Here is a 15,785-nt window from a genome sequence, read left to right on the forward strand (position 1 = left end):
TGGAACTGGGTGGGCTTTAAGCTCCTTTCCAACCTAAACGACTCTTATGATTTTACTGTTTGGAAAAGAATAGCCAATCCAACAGGAGCTTCATATTACCTGTATCATACCTGTCCCAGTCAATGATGCCCCCATATCTCACAAAGTGCCACTATAGGAATAAAGAATAGCTGCTTTTTGATGAGGATACTTCCCCTCAGCCCCATATTTCTAAACTGGTCAGTCATACTAAGCTGGTGCTGAAAGGTACCAAAGAAGCAACTCAGAAACATCTCTGTCACATAAAACTTCTATTTTACAGAGAATTTGTCTATTTGGGAGATGAGGGCAAGAGTGATTACAGCATCTGAATGAGGAACTTAGAGTTTCCTGTGTAGTATGGGACAAAAATAGGTTCTTCTAAAGTGTGATTCAGAGGAACTAATTTAGGTCCCTAAAATAAGGCTATATAAATACTCCATTACATGTTTCAAGTTGGATGGGGAGGCGGGTTTGGTGTCACCTACAACACATACATTGAATATTCTTTTTCTGCAATGCCTGTTTGGATCTGTGTGTTCTAATGTGAGTGGAATATTTCTGTTGTGCAGAAATAAGAGGCCCTCGTGAAGAGGTTAAAGTAGGCACCTGTATAATTTTTAAAACTCTATTATGTAGACAAGCCTGACCAAATAGGTGCAGCATTGTTATCCTTCACTTTATATTGCCAGTGGTTCTGTTTATGAGAATTAAATCCATGCTCAATTATATCCATTCACAAAATATTTTTTGGGCTCTTTTCCAGCTGAACTTAGGGGTTACTGTGCTTACAGTGGACAATCTACGTACAAGAACAGAACCTCAATTCTCCTTGGTGAAATAAATTAATTTATAGCAAAAGTGTTTTTCCTCTCCACTCCCTGGATTTGTTATCTTTTGGTGCCTTATTGCCTAAGATTTGGAAAGCATGAACGTCCCAAATCCACAGCAGAGATTCTGCTTGTGACAGGCTGTTTCCTCTACATGTCTGAAACTCCCAAAGATATCCCTGGAAACGATTGTGCCTGCAGGGAGAAAAAGCAATAGACTTGAGCCTCTTTGTAAGAGGTTCTTTCCAAATTACTCTCAGCTATTTGAAATAAATAATAATTTCCTGGACATTACAGAAATGCAGCCAACTTTGGGGAAAGAGACATTAGGGTTACTTTTCTGTTCCTCTTGAGCCATTGAAGTGGATTTTTCTGTCTCACTCTCCTGCCAAACAGAAACCAGCCTCAGAGGAGCATGTGATGACAGTGAACTCACAAAGGTTATTCCTAGGGATTCTGCTGTTCTCGGAAATCAAGGAAACACAGTCCCTTGGCAACCTGCAGCCACTCTCATAGAAACTGCTCATTATGGACTTGGGTATCTCATGCAGCTGCCCTGTGTTTGCCACAGAGGATTGTGACACACCTTACCCCAAGTGCCTGGGTGGATGATCATATTTATTGGTTTTAAACAATAATACAAATGCAAGTGCATTTGTTGCAGCTTCATCTGCAGTTCTCTGGTTTGTCTATTCCTTGTCAAGATGAAAATTTAAAAAAAAATAAAGGTCTGATTTCCCAATGCAGGATAAATCAAAAAGCAACCAAAAATATTTGCTCGGGTTTTCAGTCTTGTTTTAAGCAGCATTCAGCACAAATAATTATGTTTGTCATGGCCATAGCTTAAGTAGTTGTTCAGGCTTTAGTTCTGTGGGTGGATTGTGTGTTTACTGCTTGGACATGTGGATCAGAAGTATTTAAATATTTATGAATTCTGGAAGAGAAAAAAATCTCACTTAAATATTCCCTTAAGCAACCAATCCTTTCTCTCCTGCTAAAGAATTATCTATCCTTTGCTTCTGGCTGAGTGGTTTTGTGCATGGAATCTGCATGGGAGACTTTTTGGCACGTTTTGAAGCAGCAGCTTCTCCCATGGGGTATGTTAAGGAGACACCCAGCAGATTAACAAACCTTTGGGAGAATCACATGGCACAAACTTGGAGCTCTCTGGTGTTCATTTGGTCTAACCTGCCATGTTGTTTATGCCTTGGTAATGTGGGGATAATAAGTGTAATTATGTCAGGGACGTGATTATGGTAGTGCTAGGCCTGCTGACTAACACCAGGATTCAAGGAATTGTAAATTGGTTTATTATTGTCCCAGGTATGCTGCTAAGAATGGTTCAAAGAGAAACAATAACTGTAAATTAATACTTCCTTACAACTTTGGAAATATAACTGTCAGAAAAGCCATTTAGGATAGAAGGAATGTTCCAATTAAAGAGCACATGAGGCCTATAAATTCAGATCTCAGGGAGAGGAAATGTTACTTTTGCTACATTTGTGTGTCATTACTTTGAAGCCAAGCCCAGTGGAAAACTAAGCCTTGCTTAGTACAAAGGCAGCAGCTGCCCTTCTGCTGGGCAAAGCACTGAGAACTGGGTGAAAAAACTCAGGGGGTTTAGAAAATTGAAGTGAGAAACAGAATCTGCCTTGAACAAAAAGAGCAGGAAAAAGACAGCTTGTAATCTCCAGAGAGGGCTCTGCCGGACAATCCGGTGGGCGTTCACTGTGGCTGTGATACCACTATCTACAACCCCCATGTGTTTTCTTTTTCAGTAGTGTTGCAATGGATCGATGCAGAGCCTGATTCATGCCTTCTTTGCTTTGCTAAATGCCTGCTCAAATCCTGTAGCTATGCTCTGAATTAATCTGCTTACCCAAAGGCATTGCTGGAAAAATGGTTGTCCTTAGAGATTCCAGCCCCCATCGCCTGGGAATGATAGAGCCATCAGCATCTGCAGTGGTATTAGCAGGAGGCTTGACAGGCTCTGAAATTAGAATAAACTGGGCCAGAATCACTCTTCTTACCCCTCAATATCCCCAGCAAATTAGTACCTCTGAAAAGCGGGGAGTTTTGAGATGGGAAGTCAGGAGCAAAGTGAATTTGGGGTGGTGTCGAGATGCCAGAGGTGTTACGAAGTTCAGAGCACCAAGAGCTGGATGTACACAGCACCTCAGCATCACAGCAGCTGCAGCAGTGTGAGTGCAGCCATAGCTAGTCCTGCCAACAGCCCAGGGCACCTGACCCGATCCTGCACTGCACAGAGCAAGGGATGGCATCCACCAGCTCTCCAGGGGCTTTTCAGCGAGCAGCTGGTACCATCAGAGTTATTTTGCAGAATATCTCCTTCAGGTGCCCTCACTGTGATTTTTTTGATGTTATATATTCACTTAGGTAGTCTTATTTTCTCACTACATTCCCAGACTCTGTGCCTTTTTCTCTCTGCAAAGCTTTCTATTTCTTTCAGGCTGGCCTCAGTCTTTGCTGTGGGAATGTGCAAGAACATTTTCCTGTTGTTAAGAACAAAACAGCCTGGCTGGGACACTTTGGCTTGAGCTAAGAACGGACATTGAAATGTTAATTAGCCAATTGCTCCTGGGAATCACCTACACCCCCACCCAAACTAGGACTGGGATGCAAAATAATCCAGTGGAATCATGGGAGGGAGTTTTGGGGATGAAAAACACCCCAAAATGAAAAAGAGGGGCACAGTGGAGGGGGCTGGATGGGTGTGCTGGTTGGGGAAAAGGGAACCCCATCCCTAGTCTGTATTTGATCTGTCACCATAACCTGCAGAGGACCAGAGTGGACTGGGCTGTGGGAAGCAGGCACAAGGAGAACAGACACTCTTCCTGGTGTTACCAGGAGGGAAGGAGAGGAATAGCTGCTGCTGGATCCTTGGCAGCAGGCTCTGCACATCCCCCAACTCTTTGGCTACCAGTGTGCCAGGAGGAGAGAGGATGGTCTGCTGATCGGGACTTCAGCTACAGACTGGACACCTTTTCACCTTCAGCTACCAGCGTGCCACGGAGACTCCAGGGACAGACTGCAGCCTTCTCACCCTTTGGATACCAGGAAAAAGCTACAACAGCCCCCAGCCGAGCTGACTTTTTAATAAAGAGCTGAACATTATTAAAGGCATAGGCCCTGTCCATTTCACCGTGACAAGACTAAAACTCAGAACTAAAGATTAAGAACTGGGCATGCATACAGTGTTACTTCCCCCCTGCATACTCTCCATTTTCTTAGTTCACAGACAGACATCCTGAGTCACAGGCTATTTAGCTCTGTTTAATAGTGCTAAATGGGTATTTCATCCTCTCAATTATCTGCTTTTTAAGCTCATTATGTTCTGGCCTCATGTTCTGCAGAAGTAATTTCTGATTCATGCACAGTGTGAAAAGTTGTTCCCTTTTGATTGTTGGTAACTTTTTATCTGGGAATTTTTTTAGTGGCCTGAGTTTTTCTGTGTGAGAAATAATAAGGCCTCTTTGACATCTATAATTATACAGACTTGTGTGGTCTACAAAAATCCTGCTGATTTTTCCTGTTTTATCAGAACCACTGAAGTTTCTGCTAGGTTGGATGGGAAAGGTGCCATCAAGTTATAAAGATGGATGAAAGTTTGGGACCGATAGCATCCCTCCTTTTGAATACAAGAGAGCATCTTTCTTCACCCAGATGCTGACTTTCACCAAATTTGTCACATGTAAATGTCTTTGAATCATACTTTTGATGAGAGTTGGCCACATGTTCAGACTCGGAGAATGAAATCCAGAAGTTATCCAATTCCAAGTAGTGAAGCAGTAATCAATTCGGTGAGATTTCCTCTGATGCTACAGGCTACATTAATACAGGGCAAGATTCTGAAATACTAGCTATTTTCTCTTTGTTGCTTTTGAGAAGAAATAAAGGTCTAATGCAATTCAGGAGAATGAATCAAATAGTTTCACAGAGCTGCAAAATGTAATGCTGTCAACCCACCTCCCTGAGAAACCATTCCTTTAGCAACCCACACTATTTAGTGTGTTCTTAGATCTTCTGTAAAGCCCTGAATCCTCCCTAAATTTGACAGCATTGTTCTGCAGCTGTGGGAAGGGTGATGCTTAAAATTTCCTAAGTTTCAATGGGAATAAAGCTTACTGCCTTAAATGATCACATCTCCTCTTCCTCCTCAGCATGTGCAAGAGAGGAAAACATAACAGTAGAATCTCAATGTTTCCCTCAAATGTTAATGAGTTTGCTGTGAATGGATATTTCATAAATCAAATGTTGGCTCAATCTGTGTACCTATCGAAACAATTTAAATGTAGGCATTATAGTGTTTGGATTTAGTCATCAAGCCAAGACTGACTTGACCTTTCATGCCAGCAGACAACTGACAGACTTAACCCCAAATTCTACCTGATTCCTGTGCTTTGGTACTGAATAGTTTAACTTTATCCATCACATTTTTGTTTGAGATGGGGGTTGTTTTTGTCATAGGACACATCAGTTCATATACTCATATTTTAATTCCCAACATTTTGTAATTTAAAAGAACTTTGCAGCGATGATGCAAGTTTCCAAGGCTGATTTCCTCATAGCAAGTATTTACATGTTTTAGTTTCTTATTATCATTTCAGGTTAAAACTTCACAACTACCAACTAAGAATGATCTACTTGAAAATTCTTTCCTTTTTTAAATATATCGGTGAAAATACTTTTTAAAACTTAATTTAGACTGAAATTTTGAACTTTTTTCCATGTGGTTTTATTGGTGAAGGTTTAGAGGTTAATTGCCCAAGTTAAAAAATAAAAGCTTCATTCAGAGAAACAGTTGATAGGTCTTCATGCCCTAAAGAATCAGGCTATGACACAAAAATAAAACAAAAAATAACACAAAATTGTGAGAATAACAGGCTCACAATTTTGTATGTGTCACTCGTATTCCCTTATGTTAAGCAGTCTGGGAGTTTGGAGCACGAGGGACAAATTTAGCTCCTGTCCACACAAAGTTTGGCTGCACTCCTGAAATCTGATCTGTGTGGGTGTGACTCATACTCTGCAAGACTGTCCCCTTGCTCAGGGGCTGCTGAGCAGGTGCGGGGTTCTTCCCACATGGATCACGTCCCGGGATTTGGATCCTGGAGACAAGTGCTGTAACCAGGTCACCTCCCCATGCTGGAGATTCAGCTATAAAGTCATTAATCACTCAACCACCGGAATAAAGCCCTTGAAGAAGCCCTCTTTGTGCCTGTCTTGCCCTGTAGACTTCCAAATTTAATCTGTAGTGCTAAAAAGAAGAAATTTCCTGATAGCCAGTAAAGAGGAAAAACTGGGAGATTAAGCCCTCCAAAAGGTTTCAGTATATTTATATGTAAATAAGGACTGCAAAAAAGACCCTGAAGAAGATTGTAGAGCTTTGAAGTAGAGGAAGCAATCCCCTTAATTTTCATTCAGAAATGAGAAATAAATGCAATTTAGGAAAAGAAAACATTCTATGGGAATGAGGAGAAAAGGAAGACTAGTGAAAAAGTTTAGAAGTTTATAATTTTGCCTGAAGAAGAAAACATAAAGGAATCAGCAGTGCATTATTTTAAAGGACAGAAAAATAAAATCTAATGTGCTTTACCATTTACAGAAAATAAGTGAAAAAATGCTGGAAAGGTCAAACTAAGCTTACATGGCTTCCAGACTTCTTCCCTGATACTCCGTGCTCCCTAGGTAAAAGTAATAACCTGGCAACAGAAGCAGTATCTTTATTATTTGTTTATCTGGAGGCTTTGATGTCTGTTGGGAAACTTCTCAAAATCATCTGGGGACAGTTTGCAAGTGAATCAGGTCTAGAGTTTGGTTCAGATAAACAGAGCTGCACAGCTAAAGATACATCAAGAAACTTTTATGATAAGAAGTAACAGGAGAGAGAGACGCAATCACAGCAGGTTTGAGGAGGAGCCAGGTTACCTAAAAATGGTGCAGAAAAATAGAGTAGTTACAAGGTGAAGGATGAATCAAGAGGGCAAGGTGGGAGGTTATGTGCCTGATGGGGTATCCATGTGAATACCAAAGGCACTAATTTTGGGAGTGGGAAATATCAGGTGTGTGCAGTGGTATGAGGTGACAGCCACACACAGAGATAGCAGTAGTGCCTAATGAAAGAACCAGAAAGCTGGTTTCCCCACCTATTCTGTGCCAGAGATGAACAAACAGCACTCATGAGGAAGCTACAACTTTCAAATGACCAACTCAAAAGCTTAGTAACTGAGATGCTTTAATCAAATTGCTTTTTATTGGTACTGGCCAGAGTCAAGGGCACCAACAGCTCTGCCCCTCCCAACCAGCCTCACCTGGGATCCACCCATGCCCCCTCTGCTCTTTGGTGCAGGAGCTCTACCTAAGCTGAGGGCTGAGCAGAACTCTTGCCTTTAAATCATGGGTGTGTTCAGTCCTGGATTTACCTGTGTTGTAGTTGTGGTTCCAGGCCAGCTTCCTGCTCCTGGAGAGATTCTGCTGGCAGCCCTGCCTCTGCCTGTCCAGGTACTGTGAGGTTGTTGTCACTGATCTGCCAAGATTGCTCCTTGAAAAACCTTGTTTGTACTGGTCCCTGGTGTTCAGCTGCAAGAGTACTGCTGTTGGATTTTGGTGTTTTCCAGTAATAATAATTTTTACTATACCCTTTTTCATGCCATGGCTAAAGAACAGTGTTGTTGGAAAGTTTTACAGTGCTTGGAGTGAATACTGGGAGGTTTTTAAAGGTTTTGTGTCCAGAGGAGGGGCAGAGGGTTTGGTGGTGAAATGTGTTATTGTTATTTTTAAAACTGGCTGTAAATTTGGGAAGTGCAACCAACTGGTTCTCCTTAGGCCAATGCCACCACCCTGAAATAAACAGCTGGAAATGGGAGGGAAATTCAGAACCCTCTGTAGGCTGCCTGCATTTTTTGATAGTGTGTGCTAAAGCTTTCTTGCTAATTAGTGTGTTTGAGTAACCTTTGGTTTCTAATATTGATTACATAGGCAGCAAAATATTAAATGTTTCACAGTATAACCTTCAGAAGTTTTCTGCTACTTATTTCTACTAAATAAGGAGAGAGTTGGACTTGTCTAAAGAAAGATGGACAAGATGTTATGACAAATAATTGAAATGTCAAAGACTGTAGTGATAAAAAATGTTGCTGCCAGTGCTGGAATCTGCAGGTAGCAAAGTGTCATCAGCACCAGGATAAGCTCTGCTTTCAGGACTTGTGTGGCTTTCTAATGCAATGAACTCTACTATAAATCGACTTTTTTACTGGTCTTGCTCTTCACTGCTGCCAGATGGCAGCAAATTACAAAAGGTTGTCTGTGTGCTGCTCCTCTTCCTGTGGAATCCTCCTCTTTCAAAACAAAATGGTGCTGATTCCACATTAGAAAAATGTATGTTCTCTGAGAAAGGCAAAGATTTGATTTCATGTGCTATATAGGTAAAGCAAATGAAGTTTTGTCCATTAGGTTCCTATTCCCTGTCATACTGGAAGCTTTTTGTTTCTATGTGAATATTTGTGTTCTGTGCTGAATTGAGTGGTTGTTTCTCTAGTTAATTTGTGTGTCTGGGAAATATAATTTTGTTACTTTTCTAGGACTTTATTTTGACCCTCCCTGTAGTCTTAATATCCAAACCTATGAACAACTCAGGTTATGTTGTATTACTATAGAACACAAGGTGCTTGTGGATGGAAATTACTTCATGGAGAGAGCAAATAAAATTATTTTAATTTTTATTGTAAAGTTACTGTTAACTTACCTTTATCTGTTGGTGAGTGAGAACAGAATTCATCTTATAAGGCTGGATAAATGCTATTTCTAATGTAGAATTTTGCCTGTAAAGTTTTGTTTCTTTTTAAAAAAAGCAAATACGGTGGGGGGAAACTTAAGCTTCAAACAAATGTAGAATATATCAGAGGAAAACCTTTGTGGTGTGTTGCTGGAGACTCAATTGAGTCAATTGTTGACTTGTTTTTTTATCTGTAGCATATAGACAAAAAAAAATCTCATTATGACAGTTTTGGAAAGGTGTTTTAATGAGAACATAAGCACTACTAGATACTGATGAAAGCTGGGTGAATTGCTTGCATGGAATGAGATTGCTTTCTCTGGGGTCTGCTGCTCCAGCTGAGGAGTCTGGCATTTGCCCCAGCACGGGCCGGGGGGAGAAAGAAATGGTCTGTTCAAACTCTGGGTGAAGTTTTTTAAGTCATATGGAGATTGGAGATGTAAGTTGGTCACTCAGCCTCATTCAGGGAGGGATGCCCCAGACAAATTTGAGTGTTTTTTCTTATGCTTTAGTTTCCAACGACCTAATTTTCTACCTTACCAGGCAAAATTGCTTCAGTTCAGCAATGTAAGGAACACACTTTGTTTTAAATGATTCCTAAAAATGCCTGGGAAAGACTAATGCTGCTCACCTGTGCCGTGGATGCTGGCGACGCCAGGTGTGTACGTGGCAGCACCAGTCTTGGAGGAGGAGATGGCGCCATTTGGACAGCTGCTCTCTGAACATATTTCTAATCTGAAACAGAGACGGGAATGACCCCTTGTGAGGGCTCTGTAGGAGCTGCCCCTTAGGGATGCGGGGCCGCGTCCCTCACAGCGGGAGCGTTTTCCAGCCCTCGGGATCATGGGGCGTTTCCCGCCCTCGGGCTTGGGCGCTCTCCCCTCACAGAAGCAGCGATGTTCTCCCTTGCATGGAGAGCTGCGTCACCCCTCGCTGTCAGCTGCTCTCCCCTCACAGAAGCAGCGATGTTCTCCCTTGCATGGAGAGCTGCGTCACCCCTCGCTGTCAGCTGCTCTCCCCTCACAGAAGCAGCGATGTTTCCACCGCCGCTGCCGACTGCTCTCCTCGGGGCTCCGTGCCCGCCCCATCCGCGCGTGAGGCGGCCGCTCACGCGGTAAGCTTGAGCCTCTCGCGCTGCCGTCCGGGCGCCGCTGGTCCGCGGAGCCGCCGCAGGGCTCTTCCTTCGCTGCTGCCATGTCCACCCTGGGCAAAGCCTCCGGCGCGCTCAAATCCGTGGATTACGAAGTGTTCGGGCGGGTGCAAGGTAATGGGGGACTGCCGCGCGAGGGGCGCCGCCGCGCGTGCGCGGGGTGGGAGAGGCCTGAGGGGAGGCGGGAGCCGCCGTCGAGTTCCCAGAGGGACGGGAGAGTTTTTTGGTTGTGCGGTGTTTATTTGTTTTAAAATTTTAAATAGCTGTAAATAGTCCCCCTCCCTAAGGCTCGGCTCCCACAGGAGCACAGGCTGCTCTGTCCAAAGCAGTACCCATTCCGCCCACTTGCACTGTCAGCGCGGTTGTGTGGAAATGCCCCTCCGGTCCTTCCCATTCACACACTGCGGCGTTTTCATTACCGCCTAAATACAAATACATATTCATACAGATATATTGTGTGAATACAATAATCGTGTGACGAAGGGAAGGCTCAAACACAAGTCCTGTTCTGTAATATTAACGTCACTGACATTGGCGTAGTACAACACCACGAGGTGACTGGTATGCACATAATTTCTCCTTTATATTAACTGAAATTCCTACAGGTAATATGCTTTCACAGAACTTTAATTTTTTTTTTCTTTTTTTTTTAGGTGTTTGTTTCAGGATGGTAAGGCAATGCTGGATTTGCTAGCTACCTTATGGTATAATGTTTCGTGAGCTAAAAATAAGGCAGCAGGTCTGTGGAGTGTAAACATATCCAGCCTTTGGTTGGATGGTTATGTACTCTGAGTAGCCTTTAAATTGTTTTATATTAAAATAGATTTTTAGAAGCTTAATAACGTGTTGCTTGTGAAGATTGTGGTTTGGATTACTTGTGATGTAACAGCCACAGGAATGTTTTAACACCTTAACATATAGAAAGGTTAAAAATGAAACAAGGTGTTTGAGTTTAATTTTTCAAATGGCAACTCAGTGCCTGTATTTAAGGAAGGTTACTGTGGAAAAATGTGGGAAGAAATGTGCTACAAATAAGCACTTTGTGGTGCAAATAAGCACTCATACCCTGAACAAGGGACTCCAGCAGCTCTGAAGTGCACCAGGTGGTTTTGCATTTCACAGAAACTCACAAAACATATTTCAACTAAGAATAGTGTTTTTGTCTCAAAATAATGCCCCATGCTTAATATTAAACTTGAGAGATTTTATGTAAAGTTTATATTGTGAAATAATGCTAAGTGGAAATGAACAGACATCTGCGGTGGAGTTTGCCTTGAATTTAGTTATTCTATCAAGATTAAAGGGTAAGTCCAAGCTCGCTATACCTTGTTTTGAGCTGACCTGAAGCTGTGTGAATGCACATCTCAGTTCAAGTCCTGAGGAGGTTGGCAGCTGCAGTCCTGTGCTTTTGGGCAAATTAGTTTGGAGAAGTTGCTCAGAATCACCTTGGAAAACCTCTTCATAGTTAGCACCACTTTTTCATTGGCTACATCACCTGAAAGCACATTTTGTCTTTTGTAACGGGTCATACAGACCTGGAGTTTGTCTCTTGATATTTCTGAATTTCATGACAACTGCATGGCTGGGAAACCATAATTTTTAGGTATTGCAGAAATATGCTTGTCTTTTTCTAGCTATTAGATTATGACCTTTGCTGTTGTTTGTCAGTAGAAATGTAGCAGCTGGGGGTAGGATTTAAAAGATGAAAGTCAGGTGGAAAGAATTTGAAAGGGAACTGGGAAGTTTGTACATGTAGCAGATTTAATGAGTTTAAAAACTGGTGATTGAAGGGTCAAATGAGCAGTGATAGAAGCTATGGAAAGGAATAAAGTAGGTACAAGGGAATGGTGTGGGATTAGTAGAGTCCTTTGTTATCAAAATCTTGTTCTTTTTGGAAAATGAGCTGTGGCTTCTGGAACTCCAGAGCTGCCAGGAACATCGGAATTTCTGAGGATGAGCATCACTCATGGATTTTTAATTTTTAAGTGTAGTTTTTACAGCTGGGCAAATGCAGGTGAGGGATTAAGTGTTCTGTCTGTGGTCTCTGTGCTGGTACTGACTGTCCTCTTTCATTATTTCCCAAATCAGTACACAGAACAGGAAGCGAAGAAATTAGGAGTGGTTGGCTGGGTTAAAAATACCAGCCAAGGAACTGTGACAGGCCAAGTTCAAGGCCCAGAAGAGAAAGTGAATGAAATGTAAGTATTTCTGTATTCGTTTTTTTTTCTCCTTACTCTCATTAAAGTAATTTTAAAAAGTGTTTTTAATGCAAAGTGACAAGTAGATCTGTGTGTCAGTAATGTAACTGTTTTCATTCAGCTTTGGAGGTAAGGAGTTGCATTCTTCAAGCTGTGAACAAGTCTTTAATCTTGAAAAATACTGTGTTTTCATTTCCAGTGTCACACAGTTTGTTACTATATTCCCTTAACATCCCCATTTCTTGTGAAATGAAAATAAAGTTTTTATTCATGTGACTAAAAATCTGTTTTTTAATTCATCAAAACTTCTCTTGTTAGAAAAAATAGAAGAACTTCTTGAAAGGATACTTGGTTTAAATACTATGTTTTTTTCTGATTTTAAAAAACCTCCTTGTACATAAATACACATTTTATCCAAGGCTTGCAGTCTCTGCAATTTGGAAATGAGTTTTGAAGTATTTTGGTGTCTTTTAAAGAATGGGTAATAATTTTCATTACGAGATTTACAGTTTCCAGGAGCTTAAAGCTATCACTGAGGAAATGATGTCTGGAAAAATACAAAGCCTGATTGAGTTACTTCCAGCTATCATTTTTTGCAAGTGTGTACAGGGAGATTGTTTGGAACTTCAAAAAATCCTTCAGGGGTTTGTTCTATCAACAAAGAATGAGGGCAGAACTTTCCTTTTCTAGATGGGAAATTAGCAGTGCACATTCTGCCAACACTTTATCATACAGGAATTGCTTCAAAACTGAACTTGGATGAAGAGAAGTTGGCTTTGTGTACACAAAATTGTTGCACATTCTAGTCAGGAGATTTAAATTATTTCCAATCATTTTCTTTGGTTTTGTGCTTAACATGAGGTTGCTTGTCTCAGGCTGCAAAACATTTGCGAAGCCAGAGAAATATCAAGGCATTTTCTTGTATCAAATTTACACTTTTTGTAAGAGTTTGTTGATATTCAGAGGTCTTCATATTTTGTAAATTTCTATGTTGGTGCCATATTTTTATTTAACTTGGAGCATGAAACTGACCACGTGAGAAACCAGGGTTTGTTTTCTGTTGATTATCCTACTTTTTAGTTTAAAAACACAGATCCAGAAGAAATAAAAAGTTAGTTTTGGTTGTTGCTCCTTTATTTCATGTTGGAAATCAATGTGTTCCTCTGATGTGGGAATAATGTGGCAATGTGAAGTCAAAGGGTGGTTTTTGACCCATGGATTATTAAATTTGGGGTCCTGGAGTAGAATTCTGAAATAGGAAACATTTTCCTTATGCCCTCTGTGCTCTCCAGTGTATGGAAAAGGCAGTGAATTAATTTCTGCCATTAACTTGTTGAAGTTGCACGTGAAAAGGGAACTCTTGTGTGTAAACTGCTCCTTTGAAAGACCCTTATTTCTCTCTGCTGGTACTAGTGAGTCATGGATCAAAATGATTTTGAGGCTTTTTCAGCATTTTTTAAAATAATGCTATGAATTCATTAGACTGTGTTCTCAGATTTAAATGTTATTTAAAATGCTATTTTTAAAAACCAAAACAACAAAATGAGGATTACTTCTGCTGTAGGAAATTTATACAAACCAATAACCCTAAACATGTATTTGTATTCCATATGTGTTGAATCACCAGGAAAAATTCCATTACTAACTGCCTTTGTGTGTTCTGGGTTGTGTTTTAGCTTTTCAGGACTTAAAGATACTGTGATGACACTTGTTAAAAACTTGTAGCTCCTGCATAGTCAAGGAAACCAAACAGTCTGCAGAGAAAGAAGTTAATGAATCAATAATCAGATATTTCAAGAAAGCTTCCTGGTGATGTTTGTTACCCTGTGGGAATCTTTCCAGAACAGTTTGTGTGGTGTCATTTAGACCAGTATTTCCACACTTGCCCCAGTTTTGCAATTAAACATGAAGCACAGAACAGCTTAAAAATCACATGGTGATGGTAATAAAACTTGTCAGTTGTTTTGCTGGTTCTGGGTTTCTAATGTTAATGTACTTTAGGGGGAAGTAGTAAAGGTGTTTTGGTGTGTCCTAAACAATATTTGTCTTTTTATGGTACTTAATAGAATCAAGAACATGGACTAAAAGAAGTATGGATGCCATTGGAAAGTACAGGTGTCCTACATGTAAATAGGCAAAACAGTGTAAGAGTGAGAAAGAAGAATAAGGGATTGAGAGAACAGTAAGGAGAGGGAAAGTGTAAAAAATGTGGGAAAAAGCCCGTGAGGCTCTTCAGTGTTGCCAGAAGTATGGAGTGACTAACAAAGCCTGCCTTTGTTCTGGACCAGGAATGCAGCAGATCTCTAACCCAGTGGTTTTCCAGCAGCTCCCCATTTTCTGCACTTTTTTATTCTATTTTTTTAACAGTAATTATATTGGGAGGCCCAGCCACAATATATCCAGCACATGCTCAACCTCAACAAGCACTGGCTTTATATATATATATATTTTTTTATGCAGGTTGCAAGGTAAGATATAACTTAGGAGGAACAAGAGGATGTGCAGACATCAAATGTAGTCATGCTGGGTTACTTTGGGAGGTGCCATCAAAATAGTTAGGTCTGGAGCAAACAGCTGAGCAGGAGCCTCCTGCCTTTGCAGAAAGCTGTGTTAAATAAGTATGAACAGCTGGGGCCTGGGAAGTGCTGCATGTGCAGGAAGTCATATCCCTGATTGGACAATTCATTTAGTGTTGAACATGGGTATGAATTTCTTTGGAAGTGCTGGGAGACTGATTCCTTGATATTCTGTTCTGCTAATCTTGATCCTACTGAAAACTGGCAGAATGTACCAACCTCCCCAAGCCTCAGATCGCAGTGGGAATGCAACCGAGCTGCAGAAAACCCAAGGGATAGATGAGCACTTTCAGATATTTTCCTTTCAATTTTGCATTCAGTGGTTTCAATGAAAGCCTTTAGGTTCTCAGGGATTAGGTGACTTTTATGTGAAGTATTTTAAAGGAAATTTTCAAATTGGGAGATCTTGGAGGATGATTTAGAGGGTGTTTTAGTATCCCTTGGTTTTTAACTCTAGATGGAGCTGTTAGTTCTGAAGATCCTCAACCATTCATGCTCTGTTTGCAGGGAATCTATTTTTAGACTGTTATGGTAGAATCCAGCTTTTTCCTCACTGTATTTTAAAGTCCTGTTCCCTTTGCTGCGTCTGCTCTACACAGATCGCACCCCTTATCCTTAGATAATAAAAGCCCATTTTCAGATGGTTTTACCTGTCAAGTCCCAAGAGAAGCAGAGCTGCACCATTTCTGAAACGTAATAAGATTTTATGGTAAAGTGGAGGCTTTTTATTGCCAGCCAAGGTATGAACTGATGATAAAAAATGGCGTAGAGGAGTGTAGTCCTTTGTTTTATTTATTTTTTTTCCAGAAATACTCACACCACAGGATTTTTCATTATATTATCTTGCGCTATTTCTTCCATTTTATGCATTAAATAAGGTTGGGGCCTGTGTAGTCATGGTGGCTGTTGCCATAGCAACCAGCACTGACAGGCTGGAAGTTGCTTTCCTGGGAGAACTTTTTTTGAACTTCAGTGACAAATTGCTTAGTTATCCATTAAAAAGGGAAGATAAGAGTCCTTGTAGATTGCCAAATTCAGAATTTACTCAAAAATTCCAAGGTTTCAAATCAGGCTTGAAAATGTGAAATCTTAGGATATTTTTTAGGCACAAGCACAGCGAGTGTTCTTCCTGTCTCTAGAGAAAGGCAGAGTTCTAAATATAGATGGCTTGTTTTGGAAAAGGGTTTTAATTAGGAAACTAATACTAATTTCATTTGA

At 40.8% G+C, this 15,785-nt stretch overlaps 1 protein-coding gene across 2 annotated transcripts in view; it reads left to right on the top strand.

Moving 5' to 3' along the window:
* The first annotated feature begins 9,786 nt into the window (after nucleotides 1-9,786).
* ACYP2 (acylphosphatase 2) overlaps nucleotides 9,787-15,785 on the top strand; it is a 32,604-nt gene continuing 26,605 nt past the window's right edge. For both annotated transcript variants that reach the window (XR_014953898.1, XM_021537671.4), the window contains exons 1-3: nucleotides 9,787-9,907; nucleotides 10,447-10,463; nucleotides 11,882-11,991. Coding sequence is in view for 1 of the 2 variants with exons in the window: in XM_021537671.4 (XP_021393346.1) it covers nucleotides 9,838-9,907; nucleotides 10,447-10,463; nucleotides 11,882-11,991 (197 nt within the window). In the remaining variant the exon portion in view is untranslated. The remainder of the gene's footprint in view (nucleotides 9,908-10,446; nucleotides 10,464-11,881; nucleotides 11,992-15,785) is intronic.

This window comes from Lonchura striata, chromosome 3 (assembly GCF_050655825.1).
Source record: "Lonchura striata isolate lonStrDom1 chromosome 3, ASM5065582v1, whole genome shotgun sequence".
NCBI lineage: Eukaryota > Metazoa > Chordata > Aves > Passeriformes > Estrildidae > Lonchura > Lonchura striata.